This window comes from Acomys minous, assembly GCF_964271855.1.
Source record: "Acomys minous genome assembly, chromosome: 14".
NCBI classification, from domain to species: domain Eukaryota; kingdom Metazoa; phylum Chordata; class Mammalia; order Rodentia; family Muridae; genus Acomys; species Acomys minous.
Window position 1 is genome coordinate 60,600,023 of NC_140496.1, and position 20,218 is coordinate 60,620,240.

The following is a 20,218-nucleotide window of genomic DNA, read 5'->3' on the forward strand; positions in this document are numbered from 1 at the left end:
ACCTGCATAAAAGTGTGAGCCAAAGACTCAGATTGTTTCTAAGCTCTGATGCACGCTTTCAGCATTTGCTCAACTTATTCTTATCTTTGCTCTTTTCTTGTTTATATGCTGCTTCGCTCAGTATTGTTAACTCCACGATCCTCCCTTCCTTCCTTCATCCCAGAAAATGTAGATAGAAACACTTTTATCGTAATTACCAGTTCTGTAAGTACTGGGGTTGGAAAAGAGAATATGGCTTGGGGCTGGAGAGATGGCTCAGAGGTTAAGAGCACCGTCTGTTCTTCCAAAGGTCCTAAGTTCAATTCCCAGCCACCACATGGTGGCTCATGACCATCTATAATAAGGTTGAATGCCCTCTTCTGGTGTACAGCCACACATGTGGGCAGAATATTATACAAATAATAAATAAATATTTTTAAAAGAATATAGCAAATATTATTTGCTTTATACCTTTCCATTCTATCTCTTACTTTAACATTTTATGTAAATTTGTAAAAATACTATTATCAGCTGGGCATGGTGGAACATGCCTTTAATCCTAGCACCTAGGAGGCAGAGGCAGGTGGATCTCTGAGTTCAAGGCCAGCCTGGTCTACAAAGTGAGTTCCAGGACAGCTAGGCAGCTAGGGCTATACAGAGAAACCCTGTCTTGAAAAGTGAAAGGTGGGGGGGGAAAAAAGGAAATATTGTATGAATTGCAATTTCTACTTTTTATAGCCTCCAAGATTGATCAGTGTGCAAACAATGCAAAGAGGCAACATGAACTGTGGAGCATTTCAAGCCCATCAAATGAGACTGGCTCAGAATGCTGCCAGAATACCAGGGATACCCAGGCACAGCGGCCCTCAGTATTCCATGATGCAGCCACACCTCCAAAGACAAGTATGCCTAGAGTTACATTTGTAAGAGTCATACAATTTTAAAAGTAACAGACATTATTTTTCATAATTAGTTGTTGGTGTGGGTCTTTAATGTTTCTGATAATCTGATGTTTTTTTTATTTATTTTCTTGTCTCACAAAAATGTACATACACATAAAGATTTGTCTCTTTAAACTTATCACATGCTAGGGATTAAAATACTCTGGTTAACAACTCTATACCTACAGAGTGAAAAGGCAAATCAAGAATTTACCATTAGTCAGAAATAGTAATTCTGAAAATCAAGATTAGAGTTTTAATTTTCTGATATCGTTATTATACTTTTAACATGATGTTTTATCTTGATAACAAAGAATTCTTTAAATAATATGGCTAGCAGTATGGGTGCTTATTTTTTTTTTCCTTTTCTATTCTCAGGCATTATTCTTTTTTAGAATATTGCCAAGTAACGTAAGCTGGGTTTAAAGGCTATGACTCTTATCCTAACACTAGAGTGGTAGAGGTAGGAGGATCAAAGTTATCCTTGGCTTGATAGCAAATTCAAAGCCAGCCTAGGCTACATTAGACTTTGTCTCAGAAGCCAACTAAGTAGGGATGGAAAAATGCCACAATGGTTAAAGGCACTTGCTACTCTTTCGGAGGACCTGTGTTTGATTCTTAGCAGCACTTACCTGGCAGCTCAAAACCACTTGTAACTCCAGTTCCAAGAGATCTAGCACCATCTTCTGACTCTTGAGAGTACTGCACATATGTTGCAAAGAAACTCATGCAGGCACACACATGCATATAAATAAACAAATAAAGTAACATGCAAACAAAAGTGATTTAGAGACAGACTTATATTCTTTATATAATTATATAAATACTATATAAACTTACTATAAAATGAAGCCACTTTTTAAAAAAACAGTATTTCAAATTAAAAATATAGTTCATTATTTTTTCTTAAAACTCCTTGAGTGTGTTCTCAAAATATGAACATGCTTTGAGCTGAGTGTGGTAGTATACACCTGTAACTCTAGGACTCAGGAGGCAGTGTAGAAGTATATGAATTGGAAGCCAGGCTGGTCTAGAGAGGTCTTGTCTCAAAAATTAAACAAGCATATTGTATAGGCTGTTAAAATCACGGGTTAGTTTAAAGTGCAGTGGTGGTGTTGCTGTAACAACTTTTGAGTTATAACTACTGGACTAGGGTTTTGGGGAGGGGAGTTTGGTGATGGCTTAGACTATGAGCACTTACTGTTCTCTTGCAGACAGCTAATTCAGTTCCTAGCACTCACACGGCAGCATACGATTACCTGTAGCCTTTGGTTCTGGGGGACCCATCACCTCTTCCTGTATATGTGTGGTCCATATAAACTCAGGCATACCCACCTACATGACAAACTAATAAATCTTAAATAGAATCAAATAATTTCCAGAAGGAAAAAATATGATAAATTCAAGTTAAGTACTCAGTCCACATGTTTAACATTTGGGCTGTTAAACACTTAGAGCAATGATTCCCCAGCTTTTTAGCCAAAAGTACACCCAGAAATACTTGTGAAAAATGTTCTCTCACCTTGTGTAAAACGCTTATACATTTGTAAGTAGTATCAAACTACTCTAGCATATTGTAAATTTTGATTTGAAAAATAAATAGTGTGTGTAGGATGTATCAGCAGGTAAAGTCATTTGTCACCTGACTTGAATTTTCTCCTCAGAAACACTGCAGGGTGGAAGGAGAGAACCAAATTCTGTAACTTTGTCCTCTGACCGCCACACTGGCGCCAACTCATGTGCGCGCGCGCGCGCGCGCGCGCGCACACACACACACACACACACACACACACACACACACACACACACGGAGAGAAAATGGGAATGGGGAGATGGTTCCATGATCAAGAGCACTAGCTGCCCTTCGAGGTTTGATTCCCAGCACCCACATGGTTGTTCACAAACATCTCTAACTCTAGTCTCAGGGAAATCTTACATTTTCTGGTCTCTGAGGTACAATGCATGTTGTGTCTAGATACACATGCTGGGGAAACACTCATACACATAAAATAAGTAAATCTTTAAAAAAAAAAAAAGAAGAAGAAGAAAATTAAAAATTTACAGACTATTCTCCTTGGACTTGAATTTCTTTTTTTTCTTCCTACTTCTACAGAATTTTATCTTCTGTGTTTATATCTGACAGACAAGTTAACCTTTTGTAATTTTCTGTAGAAAAAAAAATTTAACAGGAAATGTTGCTTAAATTGAGTGATAATGAAGGCTTTTTAAGATTTAAAACCTTTTTGTTGAAAAGTTATAATTTCATTATTTATACACAGTTATGGAAACAAAATAGGTTTATTTGGTTTAAGAATAAGCTGTAACAAGGCTAGAGAGATGGCTCAGCAATTAAGAGCATTTCTGCTCTTATAGAGGACCTGGGTTTAGTTCCCAGCACCCGTGTGACTGCTCAAACTGTAACTCCATTTCCAAGGTATCTGTTGCCCTCTACTGACATCTGCGGCCACTGCACACAGTGTAATGCACATATATACACTCAAGCACTCATACATATAAAATAAATTTTAAAAAATGAAGAATCTGGTAATATAAAATTCTTTAATATATATATTTCTTAGAATTTTTGCCTTTTCGGCTATATGTTTGCTTACTATTACTATTAGAATAAGAATACTTGATTTTTATTTTGAGTTTTTGTTTTTATGTAATGTTTACAAAATTTGACAAAATATGTAATTGGTGAGTTAAAATTTTATTACAAAAATATTTGTCAGTGTTTTGAACATTTTGTAACAGCTGTCCTCATAGTTCTGCTTTACTCGGGGCTTTTTGGCTCTTCATTTTTGTTAGTCTGCATTATTAGTGCCTTTGTTTAACTTTTTGGCTCTTCATTTTTGTTAGTCTGCATTATTAGTACCTTTGTTTAACTTTTTGGCTCTTCATTTTTGTTAGTCTGCATTATTAGTGCCTTTGTTTAACTTTACTATTTGGTTTTAGTTTTTTCCTCATATTCGTTAGCATTATGCAATTACACTGTCAAATGAGAGTACAGTAGTGAAAAGACCATGTGTGGCACATTGTTAGGCATATATGTTTAAAAAATAATACTTAGGAAGGTTGAAGATACCGATTTCCTTCTAACTGTTAAGATACCCATATACTCCTTGTTCTTGGGGTGCTTTCAATAATTGTATGTAACAAGGTTCTACATTGGAAAGAGTACAAATGAAACAGAATCAGACTAACTAGCTGCTAGGTTTTGGGGCTTTCCTTTCAGAAGTCAGTGTTGGCATTTTTAGTTTTTAGATTTTAAATGATTTAATTGTATATGTATAGTAACTTATTTCCAAAGACCTACACATGCATGACCTTAAATAATCCTTATAATAGCCCTCATAATGAAATTAGTAAAGGATTATTTATCCATAATTCAGAATTATTGAGATTATGTGACTGTTTAAAACTGCACAGTAGCTGGGCGTAGTGGCACACAACTTTAATCCCAGCACTCGGGAGGCAGAGGCAGGCGGATCGCTGTGAGTCTGAGGCCAGCCTGGTCTACTAAGTGAGTCCAGCACAGCCAGAACTATTACATAGAGAAACCTTGTCTCAAAAAAACAAAAAACAAACCAAAACTGCATAGTATTAGAGCCAGAAATCAATGTCTTGGTTCCTTTCTAAAATTCATCATTCTTTCTACCGTATCCAGTTACATTTTGTGGTTCTTTTTCATTAACTAGAAGATTGAAGTATTAAAGTGGAATGTCTTTAGAACTGCCTTCTATGGCCTGCTATTTGCAGACTTGGTGGCCTCCATATCTTCATATAACCTTGTTCTGAAGATCATATCAGTAGGCTGACAGGTTGACAAATCTGTTTTTCCCTAGATAGTACATAAAAATGAGTGAAAAATGAAAGGACTAGTTCAAACTATTCTCTTGCATAAGTTCAAAAGGCCCCACTTTGTCAGGCTACAGGCACTTTTAGTTTGGAAAAGATACACTAAAAATAGTTACAATTGTTGCTAAGGTATGGTTCCTAGATGCTGCCAGAGCACATAATAATAATAATAATAATAATAATACCTTCTTTCTTAAACAGCACTCAAACCCAGGGCATGCTGGACCCTTTCCTGTCGTCTCAGCACACAACCCAATCAACCCAACCAGCCCCACCACAGCAACTATGGCAAATGCAAACCGGGGTCCCACCAGCCCTTCTGTTACAGCAATAGAGCTAATCCCATCAGTCACCAATCCAGAAAACCTGCCATCATTGCCAGATATTCCACCCATACAGGTTTGTATTTAAGCTGAATGTATCATTTAAAATGCATACTAATTGAAGAAAATACATATTTTAGATTTTCTTTAGTTTCAGGACCAATATTTCCTTGAAGCGTCTTAAGAGTAAAGGGAACATATGTGAAGTTTAAAGTTACTGTGCTCGGGGTCTGGTGAGACAATTGTTAAGAGCACTGTCTGCTCTTCCAGACATCCTGAGTTCAATTCTCAGCAACCATATGGGGTAGCTCACAACCATCTATGCTGGGATCTGATGCCCTTTTCTGGCATGCAGGTGTAAATGCAGATAAAGCACTCATATATTTAAGATAGATAACATTCTTCTATGTTTTAAAATTAGAAGAAACTGAATACTCCAAGTTAAGAATCCATCTAATGGACCAATACTAGCTTTGTTGATAGGCCATTCTTCACACTTTTTAAAGCACTTTCCAAAGGCAGATATCAATCAAGTAATATGCTTGCTTTATGATAAGAATTTGGAGCCTAGAAGAGGCTCAGAACCAAAATGGGGTCTTGTCTTTTGTTACTCTGATTTTAGAGCCATAAGTAAGGGCAGTCCGTTACTCGAACAAACCAGGTGGGTAGAGAAAGGCTTGTGTTGAAATGTTGTGTGGGAAAATTGTGTTTAGTTATCAGGCACTTTAGGAGATAACGTAAAAGGGAAGAAATGGTGGTGAAAAAGAGAATATGACTTGCACAGTGCCTTTGAGGTTTCTCATTTCTTTAAGCTGAGAAATTTCCCTAATGATACAAGTCTTTGGTACCTTTTGAAATTCCCAGCTCATCTGAATTAAAACAGATTTCTTAAATGTAAATAAAGTATTTGAGGATTATATGGTTATTTCCCCTTATTGTATGAGTATTAGAGTTGGAGGTCACCATGGCAGCAAGGAGCAGTGAAGCTGCTGAAATAGTAGGATCATTTTGTTTTGCTGAGGCAGGTTCTTAGTGTGTATCCCTGGCTGGCCTCAGAGTCACTGAGATCACATCTCTTTCTGCCTCCCGGGCTATGATTGAAGGCATGAGCTTCCAGTATCTGGCTGTGTGAAAGTCTTAAATTGTTTGTCCTTTTATAACTTCAAAGTTACTTGAAACCACTGACTTCTCATGGTTCTTTTATTCTATCATAATTTCTTGATGTAGGAAGACCTCTCTCTTTGGCTGAGGAAATGGTAATAGTTCTGGTTTGAAAGAGTTAAACCAGTTTGGAATAGTTTTGGAATGTAAGTTAGAAAGTTGCATTTTTGTCAGTTAACTTATAATTAACAGGATGCTTTCTTGGGCAGTGTGCTTTGAATCTTGAGATCACTTGTTAGAATGTGTAATATCTACAAGGAGAGAGTGTTGAATGGTTTTCCTATGCATGTAGTAATTGAAATTTGATTCAGACTCCTGCTTGTAAAGTTAGACTGCTTTATTATCCATAGCAACACCAAGAAGATAGTTGAGATTGGCTGAAAAGTTACTCTTTGTCATTGTTTCTTATATGTTTGCAATATTGTTTGGCTGTCACCTCTAATTCTAGCTATTTTTTTGGTTTCAAAAATATAAACAAAAAATTAAAAATATATAATATTGTTTCCTTGTTGTTGTTGTTGTTGTTTTTCGAGACAGAGACAGAGTCTCTCTGTGGAGCCTTGGCTGTCCTGGGCTCACTTTGTAGTTCAGGCCTGCCTCGAACTCACAGCGATCTGTCTGCCTCTGCCTCCCAAGTGCTGGGATTAAAGGTGTGCGCCACCATGCCCAGCACTCTGTTTCCTTCTTTAATGGCTCCTAGAAACCATTAATAACTCTTCCGTTTCTGTTACTCTGGCCATTCTGTGTCGATAAAATATGTGGCCTTTTATGCTTGCCTTTCTCACTTTCATATTATTTACCAGGTGTCTATATTCCGTAGTTCCTTCTGTGGCTGAATAATGTTCTGTTGTGTAGAATACTCTTTTTTTTTTTCTTCTTTTGAAGATAGCGTCTTGAAATGTAGAATACTATGGCCTGGAATCCACCATGTAGCCCAGGTTGTCTCCAGGTTGTGATTTTTTTTACCTCATTCTCTCACACAGTAGGATTATAAACAAATAGCCTGTGCCTGTTCCTGGCTTTGGATCTGTCACAGCCTGTTCATGTGTTAGTTGATGGGTATTCTGGTTTCTACTTTTTACCTGTAAAGAAATAATGTGACTGTGGGCTACTGTCTGCATCAGTGGTTCTCAACCTTCCTAATGCTGCGGCCCTTTACTATAGTTCCTGTGTTGTAGTGAACCCCAAACATAAAGTTATTTTGTTGCTACTTCATAACTGTAATTTTGCTCCTCCATAATGTAAATACCTAATACCCAGGATATCTAAAGGGGTTGCAGCCCACTGTTTGAGAACGACTGGTCTATAATTTTACTTTTTGTGTAAGTTATTTTTCTAAGATAAAGTATTTAAAACAAAACAAAACCTGAGTAGGACAAAACAGATGGACAGGAAAAAGAAAGACAGCCAAGTGGGGAAGGGGCAGGGAACCCACAAGGAGCACATAGATGCAGAGGCACATATATTCACACCACAGAAATCCCATAATGACACAAAATCGGTAAGCATAATATATAATTTTAAAAAACCTATAAGGCTTAAAAAAAATAAGACCACCACACCCAGCTCAGCAAACATTTTTAACTGTAAACCTTGGTTTGGGCATGTGACTTACCTAGCTATCTAGCATGTACAAGCAGTCTACCTACCTACCTTTCTTTTTTCCTTCTTGTTTTGAAAGACAAATCCTCAATTTATAGCCCTGATTGTCCTGGAACTCACGTGGACCAAGTTGGCCTCCCAACTCAGAGACCCACCTGCCTTTGCCTCTCAAGTGTTGGAATTAAAGACATGTTCCACCATACCAGGTGGTTTCTGTTTTTTGTTTTTATGAGACAGGGTTTCTCTGTGTAGCCTTGGCTGTCCTGGACTCATTTGTAGACCAGACTGGCCTTGAACTCACAGAGATCCACCTGCCTCTGTCTCCTGAGTACTGGGATTACAGGCATGCGCCACCATACCCTGCTGTAACATTTTCTTATATAACTATGAGGGCTATCAAATAACAACAAAAATACAGTAAATACCTAGTATCAGTAGCAGTGATTAGTTTTCATTATCAAGTGTTATGTGCTGTATGTAATTATGTTATACTTTTACAAAATTTTTCATGTCTCAGGTTTGTTTGCATCAGCAACATCACATGAGTAATGGCTTTGTGTTGTGACTAGCATCATTAAGCCAATAGGAATTTAGAAGAATGGTTAAAACTCCATGTAGTCATGTATTCCAAGACACTGATTTGAACTGTGCCATTCACATATATAATGATATTTCAATAAGTTATTTAGTATAGCTAAAATTAGACTAAATTAAGAATTCACATAGAAAAAATCCAACATTAACATTAATCAAAGTAAATGAATAGTAGAAATGGTAAGTTTAATATAGAATATAGAGATGAAGTCTCAGACTGACCTATTTTCATAGTCCAGAAAACAGCTCATTTGTACTTGAGTAGATAAATATACTGTGTGGTCCTGTGGTTTGGTTGGTCAGCATGATGATAATTGGATGTGACAATACTGTACTGGGAGCACAGGCAAGAGAGACAAATGGAAGTGGTTAGGAATTAACAGCTATATTAATAGCCCTTTTACTAAGATGTTATAACTTTGACAGGTAGCCAGAAAATAATAAAGTGAAGATTTAAAATTAAATTGTTATTGTGCAGTGTGAGTGTGTGTGTGTGTGTGTGTGTGTGTGTGTGTGTGTGTGTGTGTGTGTTTGTGTGTACCACAGCATACAAGTATGTGGAAACCAGAGAACAAGCTTGCGGGGTTTTACATGCCTTGCGTGGGTTCCAGGGATTAAATGCAGATTGTACAACAAGTGCTTCCACCCTGCTGTGCCATGTTGGTGGTCCTAAAGTGAAAATTGTTGAAAAAAAAAAATACAATTTGCTTCCATGAGAAGTTAGTAGGCGGTAGTAAATAGAAACCAGAGTGCTTCATATTTTAATGTTTCATGTACAGTAATAGTGTATGTTCTCAATTGGCCATGTTTGCAACAGTAATGTATTTTGGCAGAATGTAATAATTTCTTCATGATTAGTAAAATAGTTACTAGGTTCAAGGCCAGAATTTCAGTATACTGCAGTCTAAAGATTACATGTTCCTGAAAACATGCATCACTACACTATAGTACATTTTCTTCAAAGATTTGGCAACTTGCCACATATTAGGCCCTAAGTACTGGTTGTCTAAAGAACAAAGAGAAACAGTCTGTGATCTCAAAGGTTTTCTCATAGGGATATAGTTTTCTAGGCATGTTCAAAACCTGAGGTTACTTCTTCATTTGAGTATAATGATAGTGGTAGAAGAGCAGAAGACCGTTCCGCGCTCCCTATATGTAGAAGTCAGACTTTGTATGAAACTATCTTCAACGTGATTTGGGAGATAAGAGTCTCAGGTATTCCTGGCAGAAACTCCAGGCAGGAGGAACTGTGCGTGCAAAAGCACCAGGCACCCATCACTTGATTGTAATACAGGCAGCAGTATAGTACAATGAAATTAGAGCTTGTGGTTTCTTAAATATTGACCTTGCTTGCCACTCTTTAATTTCTTAAGTGTTTGAGTCTCTCAGAATCTGCCTCATAGGCTTACCAGGAAGATTAAATAATTCATGTATTTAAGTTTGTATCTGCAATGTAAATGTTTAATAAATATTAATAGTTGTTATGATTAGCTTTGCCTCCTATTATTATAAAGTAGCTTTAGGAGGAGGAAACAAGAGAGTTTATTTAAAGGGAAACACGATTATTTATTTGGCAAATACGTTAAGCACCTTTCTTGAGGAATAGTGGGAACAAGAGAGGCTTGCTGACATGGAGCTTGCTGGTAGAAGAGCACATATGTTTAAAATCTTACTTGTGATTGTTTTTTAAAGAGGAAAGCACAAATTAAATCTAGTAAAGTGTTAAACTTCCTTGGAACATGTGGGCTGGGTGAGAATTAGGAAATGAGGTGTTGGGAATAAATTGTATGAGGCAAAAGGAACAAAATTCCAAAGCTCAATGAGGTAGAAAGGAGCTTGTTTTGGTTTTTCTAAACAGGGTTTATCCATGTAGCCCTTTCTGTCTGGAAATTTCTCGGTACACCATGCTGTCCTTGAATTCATAGAGATCTACCTGCCTCCGTCTATTGAGTGTGCCACCACCACCCAGCTACAAAGGAGCTTTTGAAGAACAAAAATAAGGCTAGTGTGGAAAGGAAAAAGAAACAGAAATGTCGTGAAAGGAGTCTAGAGACAATAGGAAGTGGGTGCGTGGGGCCCTTGTAAGCTGCATAACGGACTTTTAGTTCAACAATGGCCTTAGATTTGAAGAACTTAATAGTAGGTGAGGAAGGAGGGGAAGAATATTCTGTTACCTGTGGGGTTTTCAGAGTTTAAAAGGCCTCTGTAGACTTTATAAAATATCCAATTTCCTTGTCGTCAGTTCCTATCGCTCTCTCTCGTGTGTGTGTGTGTGTGTGTGTGTGTGTGTGTGTGTGTGTGTGTGTGTGTGTGTGTGTGTGTCCCCACAGGTACTGGAGATACAAAGTGCTGTGATCACTTGGAAAAACAGTTCATTTCAGGACAAGTCAAATATATATTACTGGACCAGCTTGCTCTTTCGGTAGTTCATTTGTTCATTTGACAGTGCTAGAGACTGAACTGAGGTGTGGGGTGTTGGGCATGGTTGGCACCAGTTGTGTTCATCTCAGCCCTACCAGCTTATGCATTTTAGAGTATCCGTTTCTGTATGACCTTCCCACACTGGATTCAAATCAGTCTCCATCTGTGCCAGTCTGGTAGGTAAGGTGACATCACTGTGATTTAATTCCCTTTCCCTCCTCTTTTCTTTATGAACCCTGTCCCCACACTGCCCACATTGTTTTGAGGCAGTCTCACTAGGCAGCCACCTAGGCTGGCCTCAAGCAGGTAGTCCCCGGCCCAGCCTTCTGCACAGAGCTTATATAGGTGTGCAACCGTCCACTGACTTGGTTTTCATCTTGAGTTTATTCTTTGTTTGTTTATTTCTGTAAGAGGTCAGCATGTTTCTTTTGTGTTGCCTTTCCTTTTACACCACAAATTAGTTATGCAACTTAGGTAACACTCATGCAGTTATTTGGAGATAGTACTAAATATATTTAATAATAAATGATTTGATATTTTTCCAATTAGATGGTTTTTAAATACCTTTATTTTAAATAGTTTATTTGTTTTGAGGTAGGGTCTCACTATGTTGCTCTGGCTGCCTTGGAACTTACCATGTGGGCTAGGCTGGCCTGTAAGTCACAGAGATCTTTGTGACTCCTTTGCTTCCCTACCATCCACCTAGTTAGATGACTTTGAACTCGATGATGGTGTTCATGTCTGCTTCCTGATCTTTTGACTCCTTCAACTTCAGCGCCGTCAATTAGCTAGAGAGACATTGTTGGTAGAGAATATAAAAGGAGCGGTATAGGGTTGCCATTTTCCCTGTTTGTTTTTATGTGGTATGCAGCACTCTTTCTGGGGCTGGAGAGATAGATAGCTCAGGGCATGTGCTGTTCTCGCAGAGGACTGGAGTTGAATGTTCAGCACCCACATGGTGCCTCAGAATTCCAATGCCTTCATCTGACCTCTGCAGGAACACACATGGTGCACATAAATGCAGGCAAAACACTCTTACACATTAAAATAATAATAATAATAATAATAATAATAATAATAATAATAATAATAATAATAAATATTTAAATATATGAAATAAAAAACAACAACAAAAAGCTCCCATCTTAAGTTATTTATATTTAACTTGAATTACAGCTAAGGATTCTCCTAAAGTTAGAGCTAATAAGTGGATGTTTAACCAATAGCTTTGACCACAAGTTAGACAGACCATTACTTTTTGTTCTGATTAAGTCAACTTTTTTTTTTTTTTTAACCCTAGCATTACTTGTCACTGGCTTGGGTTTTTTGTTTGTGTGTTTTTAAGGGTTTGGGAAGTCATTTTTGCTTTTTAGGAGGATCCTCTCCTGCCTGTGCTGTATCGTAGCCTGCTTCATTCTTAGTTTTCAGTTCTGCTTTTGGTGTCTCCAAAATCTGTAACTTCATACTATCATTTGTTTTATTGCTGTAAAAATTAGTTCACTTTTAGGAGGAAAAGAGCAGGCAATAAATGCATAGTTTTGTTTTAAGCCAGAAGTAGATTTGCATAAGAAATAATTTTACCTTTGTCTGGAGAACAGGTTGAAAAAAGAAACAAATGTGGGAATAAATAGAATAAACAAGATTAACAAGTAATAGTAACTTGACAGTTTCTTAGGAATAGTGTGGATTTTCAGATAATTTCAACACTTATCTCCTTTTACTTGTGTAAATACTTTCTCACTTAAGCATCACATTCTTTAGGGCAGATGGCTTATTTTAAGACAGGAAACTGATGTGGGTTTGCTCTTTGGTTGGTTGGCTTGGTTTGGGGACGAGGACTGTCTGACCGTATCCTTCTGCCTTGGAGTATGAAGTGAGTTTAGATTTCCTGTCCCTTTTCTTTCCTGTGTGTACAGTGATGCATTTTTGTCAGGCAGGATGCTGATAGAAGAACTTGTCAGACCTTAAAGTTGGGTTTTGACATGTATTTCTCTTTGAGTGAATTATTGGATGGAACTCTAAAATTGAGGGACAGAGACTGGGGACAAGGGTACTCCAGCAATTTTGAGAAAATAAAGTCAAGTATTAGTATGTCAGAACTGTTTTTGTAGTTGCACAGACAGGGCTTAGTGGATTTTTAAGTTTGCCTTAGCAGCTGGATATCTGTTGTGTAATATAAATTACAGTATCAGTCACATAAACTTTATACTGTGTGAGTTCTCAGAATAGCCTAAGGAAGCAACACTTAGGTTGAACTTGATATTGAATAATCTGTAAATGCATAGTACAGTGAATATAAACAGTGACATTAACTCATTCATCCTCAGTTTAATCAAAACAAATCTATTTTTATCTCTTTTTAGTTGGAAGATGCTGGCTCAAGTAGTTTAGATAATCTACTGAGTAGATACATCTCAGGCAGCCACCTTCCCCCACAGCCTACAAGTACCATGAATCCTTCTCCAGGACCCTCCGCGTTATCACCTGGATCTTCAGGTAAAACAGGGGTATGGCTTCATTACTCTAACACCTTAAGCCAGGAGTTGGAGAGTGAGGGCTGTCTTCCGGTATCCGTTTCAGGGTTTAAAAAAAAAGAAAGAAAGCAGCGCGAGGGAGGTGTATGGGTAGGATATGTCATATGTATACACACGTCACACAAATGGTGTAGTAGGGAGGGGGAGGGGACAGGGAGTTACCGTAGGAATTGGCTCACTGAGTGTGTGTGACTGTGGGTATTGGCAAGCCTGAAATCTGCAGGGCATTTCAGCAAGATGGAGACTAGGTCCCAGAGTAAAATTAGGCAAGTAACTGCAAGGAATAGCTCCACCTTTCCCAGGGCCTCAGCTGGCTAAATGAGGCCCGCTCGAGTCTGAAGATAATTTGCTTTGCTCAAGGTCTATTGACTTTTCAAATTTGCATGCCTGTAGGTTTAAATGATGTTGAATCTGTAGCTAACTAGAGTGATGCTAAGTATACCTATATCCTGTCTCTTGACAGCATCTTCCCCCACACTGCACTCATTCTTTGGTGGGTTTAGAGTCTGTTAACTTTTTGTGTCGTGTGTTTTACATTTAGATGATGAGTTGAGTTTTAAAATTTAAACTCAAAACAGTTTTAAAATAGTGAAAATTATTTAACAAAGTTGGTTAATATAAAGTTTCAAGTTATAATTTTAAAATAAAAAGCTTAAATATGCCTTTAACAATTAAGATATTTGTAAAGTGTGATTTTTGCCTCAAACCCAGATTTATTGTTCCTACTATCATGTGATTTTAGCTGAGACATTCAAAAGTCATGATTGGAATAATGCCAAATAGTCAAGTCATTATGGAGTATACTCCCCACCCACCCCCCTTTTTCTTTTTGGATTTTTGGAACAAAGTCTCACAGTGTAGTCCAGGCTAGTCTGGAACTTACTATCTAACTGGAGTAAGCAGGTGAACTCTTAGCTCAGGTGCTGGGATTACATTCACAAACTGCTGCATCCAGCTCTGAAGTAGATTCTTCTGATGTAAGCTAAGTGGTTGTTTTGTTTTGTTGTTTTTTGGGGGGCTTTTTGTTTTGTTTTTTAACTAAAATAGAACATCTCATTTCTGGAGGAAAAATAGTTCAGATGTAAACATGGTCTTTTATTTAATTGTTTGTGTTTTGAGACAGGGTTTCTCTTTTGTATCCGCTGTGTAGACCGAATGGGCCTTGAACTCAGATCCACCTCTGCCTCCTCAGTGCTAGGATTAAGGGCCTGCACCACCACCTCTTGGCATTTTTACATGAGATATATTATTAACACTTTTTGAATTACTGCATTGAGTTTCAGAATTTCTTTTTCAGGACATTAAGAAGGATAAATCCCTGGTTGGTTTGTGTGCACCTGTAACCTTAGATGGAGGCAGTGGACAACTGAGAGTTTAAGGCTAGTGTGGGACTAAATAGACTATTTTGTGATGTGAAGAAATGACAGTTTTCTCAGTCTGCTGCTTTTTGCTTGTGGAAGAGCAGTTGGAAAAGGATTCTAACCTCATGTCTGAATTCAGCTGTAAGAAACTGGTTGATGTTTACTAATGTTATATTTGCCATCTCTGACTTTACAACTGTCTTTCATTTACAAGAATTTCTCTTGAATTGGGTTACAAAATCTGAGCGTTCTGATACTCAGTTTGACCTACTGTTTTTTAGGCTTATCCAATTCTCACACACCTGTGCGACCCCCTAGTACTTCTAGCACTGGAAGTCGAGGCAGGTGAGTAACTTTTTCCCCAGCATTATGTTACTTACAACTTTTTTAACTAAGAAAAATTCCAAATATAATTAATAAATAAGCTAATTTTTATATACCCACTTTCAGTAGTCAGTACATTAGTTAATGCACAATCTTCTTTCCTTTGTAATCTTCTCTAATCCCTTGTCTAGATTATTTTAAACAAAGCCCAGGAATTATGTCATTTTACTTGTAACTATTCAGTACTGTTTAGATCCAGTTATTATTAAAGTTCCCATTTTTTATGTGTGTGGTGGCAACACATTTTCAGTGTTTTATAGGTATTTAGTTACATAAATGCTTCTTTAAAAAAGCAAATCATTTCTTGCAGCCACGTTTACATAAGCCATATACACTATCTTCAACAGATGGGTTTACATAAGCATCAGTTTTATTTTTTGCAGCTGTAGAAGTTCCTCTATCTAGACTCTTTCTATTATTGTTATTTAGTTTGCCTCATTTTGCTGTTTTGTGTGTTTGTTTGTTTGTTTGTTTGAGCCTGGGTTTCTCTGTGTAGTCTTGGCTGTCCTAGAACTTACTCTAGTCTCAGGCTGGTCTTGAACTCAGAGATCCTCCTGCCCCTGCCTCTCAAGTACTGAGATTGAAGGCGTGTGCAACTACTGCCCAGCTGTTGCCTCCCTTTTTACACACAACACACACACAACACACACACACACACACACACACACACACACACACACACACACGCTCGTGCGCGCGCTCAAAAATAAGAGAGATTTTTATTGGAATTAAGGTTTTAATTAGGAAGAAACAAGAATATTTGAATTGTACTGTGTGCTTCCATTGGAGGCAGTCTTTTTGGTTTTTATGTGTAGCTTGTATGCATGTGGGCAGTGCATGTGTGTGGAGGCCAGAGATGTCATAAAATGTCTTGATCATTGAGCCTGGGGCTCAGATTTGTCTGGCTAGCTGACCAGCCAATGAGCTCCAAATTTGCCTGGTGTGCATTCGTGCCTACATGCAGATCAGAGGGCAGTTTATGGGGAGTGAGCTTTCTTTTACTATACTATGTGGATCCTTAAGATCAAATTCAAGTTGTTGGGCTTGGTGACAAGTGCCTTTGCTGGTTTAAAAATATTATTTTGATAATTGTTTATTACTTTAGAATACTTTTATAATGAAACTTTGTCAATTACTGAGTTAATCAAGATAAATTTTCTTTATTGACTTTTATGATGAGCTGATTCCCAGTTTGCTTCAGTGACCCAAGAGTTTGTTTCTTTTTGTGGCCCTGGTTGTCCTTGACTTGCTTTGTAGACCAGGCTAGTCTCAAACTCACATAGATCCACCTGACTCAGCCTCCCTATGTACTGGGATCACAGGCATGTGCCACCATGCCCAGCTCGACTATTACTACTTTTATGAATCTATATATTTCAACATAATTTTGATGTTCTTCTTATAGCTATTAAGGGCACTCATTACTTCTAAATTTTTCATATTTTCCTTAAGCCTTTCAGTGGAAAGAGCTAAGAAATATAATTTTAAGATTAAGCATAATGAATATTGGCATTTTTTTTACTGTTCTATACTTTGTATAATTTAATACAATTTAAAATTTTAACTGATATAGGGAATTGGGGTTTTACATTTTTAATTTATATTTGAAAGGTGTTCCTTTAAAAGTACTTGGTTAGCTTTTTAATATTTTAAAAAGCCAGTGCTTTTAGAAGAAAAACAAATAAGTGAAAAATGTTCATTCTGCGTAGCTATACTAGTTTTATCAGTTGCTTTGCTCAGTGGTAAATTTTGTTGTTGGTGGTCATGGTGGTGCTGGTGGTGGTGCTTCCTATAGACTTTAGCTGTGTACCTGTATTCTTCACTTTTAAAAAAAATTGATTCTAGTAAGTTTGTACTAGGTTGTTTCCTATTTATTGGTTTTTCTCTTTCAGTCCCCTTCCCAAATCTGAAATAATCACTGTGAGGCTTTATTAACCACCGCTGATGCTGTTTGAGGTGGTAGTATTGAAACTGTTTATATAAAGAGACATAGCCACTGACATTTTATACTGTAGGTTGAGCATCCCTAACCTGAAATTTGAAATGCTCTAAAATATTATGATGCCTCAAGTAGAGAATTCCATACCTGATCTCCTGTGGTAGGTTGCAATCAAATTGCTAGGCGTACTTAAAATATTGTATGATATTACTTTCAGGTTATATATGTAAAAAATATAAATGGATTTTATGTTTACATTTGTGTCCTATCCCAAGGCATCTCACTCTGTATAGTAAACGTTTCAAAATAGGACAAAACATCTCAAAACTATCAGGTGTTTGAGATAGAATAAGGAATACTCAACTTGTACTGGCATGGAGAAATGTAAATGTTTGTTAGACTCTTTTAGTAGTTTACTCTTAAGTGTTTTGGATCATGAAGTGTAATTTTAAGGTCTTGGCTTAGGTCTGTCACCTTTCTTTTTTAGGTAACTACCTAAATTACCTTTAATAAATAGTACTTGCGCCTATTTTTGCTATGCAAGCAAACATGTGACTTTTACTTGTTTCTTACTAGCTGTGGCTCATCCGGAAGAACTACTGAGAAAAGTGGTCATAGTTTCAAGTCTGATCAGGTGAAGGTCAAGCAGGAACCTGGGACTGAGGAAGAGATGTGTAGCTTTTCAGGAGCTGTGAAACAAGAGAAGACGGAGGATGGCAGGAGGAGTGCCTGTATGGTGAGCTCACACCAGGGTCTGACAGGGCGTCAGGAAGTCACGACCCTGATCTTCTAGCTCATTACACATACTTACTTGTTTTTTAATCTTTGTGTCTGACACAAGCTAAGATCTCATTTTATTTTTGCTTTTAAGAGTCAGCTATAATTAATCAGAAAAGATTTGATTGTGTTAAGTACTTACTTGATATTATCTTGGAATTTCTATTTAGTTAATGCTAACGCCATGGTGCTAAATTATGTTCTGTTAATGGTCTCAGTGTACATGTAGGATCTCAAGGCCACAGCAGAACGTTAACTCTTGTTTGTATCCTAGGAACTCAACACTAAGGTTGTTCATAGGAAAGATTATTGATCAAAGACTTTGGGATAGAAAGATTTTCTTTTTGTCTTATAAACCATTCTCTAGAATTCTCAGACCAAACAGTTTATACAATTTATAAAACAGAATGGAGGAATGTCCAAGCCTATCTTCATTTACAAATTTTATGTTTTGTTACTCCTTTTGCCCAGGTTTTTTACGTTTCTTCCTATGTTATTGGCGCATAGATATCTCTGCATGTCACTTTATGAGGTACAATGTATGGATTAAAGAGCTACACCTTTAGCTCAGTGTTTCTAATAATGTCATCTGTTCCACTAAAACTCCTAGTTTAGAAAGTGCCCCCATAAGCCTGGCGTGACAGGGCACGCCTTTAATCCCAGCACTCAGGGAGGCAGAGGCAGGTGTGTATCTCTGAGTTGAAGGCCAACCTGGTTTACAAAGTTCCAGGACTGCCAGGGGCTGTTACACAGAGAAACCTTGTCTCAACAACAACAAAAAAAGTGCTCTCATAAAAATAGATGGTATTGTGAAAGATCTATTTTATATTGCTATAGTCCTCCATTAGTTAAACAATAAGTGTGCCAAAGAGTAGTATAAGATACTTCTCAAAGGCTATATAACTGATTTTGATTGGAAAAATAGTGTACTATAATAAGCTTTCTGTAAAAATCATATAACTGGCCTGGTGTGGTAGCACATACCTTTAATCCCAGCACTTGGGAGGCAGAGGCAGGTGGATCTCTGTGAGTTCAAGGCCAGCCTGATCTACAAAGAGTTCAGGACAGCCAAGATAACACAGAGAAACACTGTCTCAAAAACCAAAATATGTATATGTATAGTATGATTGTTAGTTTATTTCTTAGTCATGTGTATAATGGTGTAGTGAGTTTTGGAACTATATGAGCAATAATGGATGGACAAAACTCCTAAAAATCATTTTAGCATATGTAATTGGGAGTTTATTTGTATTTTATTTCACTAAAGTGATTTACAGAATAATTTTAGTAAGTATGTGTCTATTAATGTAGCTTTATGTATATATACACATGCTATATACAAGTAAGGATTAAATGATTGTGTAAAAAGGAAACTTGTCTTTGCTTTCTTGTAGTTGAGCAGTCCTGAGAGTAGTTTGACACCACCTCTCTCAACTAACCTCCATCTAGAGAGTGAGCTGGATACATTAACAAGCCTGGAGAACCACGTGAAAACCGAACCCACAGATATCAGTGAAAGCTGCAAACAGTCAGGACTTGGTAGTCTAGTTAATGGAAAATCTCCAGTTAGAAATCTCATGCACAGGTCAGCAAGGACCGGAGACGGCAGCAGCAAAGACGATGATCCAAATGAAGACTGGTGTGCTGTCTGCCAGAATGGAGGGGATCTGTTGTGCTGTGAAAAATGTCCAAAGGTCTTTCATCTTACTTGTCATGTTCCAACCCTTCTCAGCTTTCCAAGGTATCAGTGAAATAGTTGATTCGAGTCCTTTTATTCCTAAATCTAAATATATAGCAGAAAGTTGTTCTGGTCTTTCCTCAAAAAAGCCCGTTTTAAAGATTAAACCGTTTGACTGCAAAAACTAGGAGATAATGAAGCTGAGACAATGTAGTCAGTGCTAGATCATGTGCCTAGCATACATAAGGCCCCTGGGTTCAGTCTGAGGCACTAAGATGGGAGAAGAAAACTAGCTATATAAACAATGCCAGAATATTTTTTGGTTGTTGTTTGTTTGTTTTAATATTTATTTACTTATTAGTTATGTATGCAGTGCTCTATCTACATGTACACCTGCAGGCCAGAAGAGAGCATCAGATCACATTATAGATGGTTGTGAGCCACCATGTGGTTGCTGGGAATTGAACTCAGGATCTCTGTAAGAGCAGCCAGTGCTCTTAACTGCTAAGGCATTTCTCCAGCTCCTTTTGGTTGTTTTTTTAATTGTAATACCTGCTAGTGGTATGATTTGCTAGTGATCTAATAAGGAAGTTCCTTTCTTTTTATTATATTACTTATTTATGTGTATGTCTGCACATGTGCATGCACATGTGTACACAGGTG

At 37.5% G+C, this 20,218-nt stretch overlaps 1 protein-coding gene across 3 annotated transcripts in view; it reads left to right on the forward strand.

Annotated features, from left to right (window-relative positions):
• The window catches only part of TRIM33 (tripartite motif containing 33), an 89,398-nt gene that overhangs the window by 60,633 nt on the left and 8,547 nt on the right, over positions 1-20,218 (forward strand). For 2 of the 3 annotated variants that reach the window (XM_084757941.1, XM_084757940.1), the window contains exons 10-15: positions 718-882; positions 4,983-5,180; positions 13,246-13,378; positions 15,059-15,122; positions 17,677-17,836; positions 19,272-19,618. In XM_084757941.1, the coding sequence (XP_084614067.1) occupies positions 718-882; positions 4,983-5,180; positions 13,246-13,378; positions 15,059-15,122; positions 17,677-17,836; positions 19,272-19,618 (1,067 nt within the window). The remainder of the gene's footprint in view (positions 1-717; positions 883-4,982; positions 5,181-13,245; positions 13,379-15,058; positions 15,123-17,676; positions 17,837-19,271; positions 19,619-20,218) is intronic. The other variant, XM_084757942.1, reaches the window with a different exon arrangement.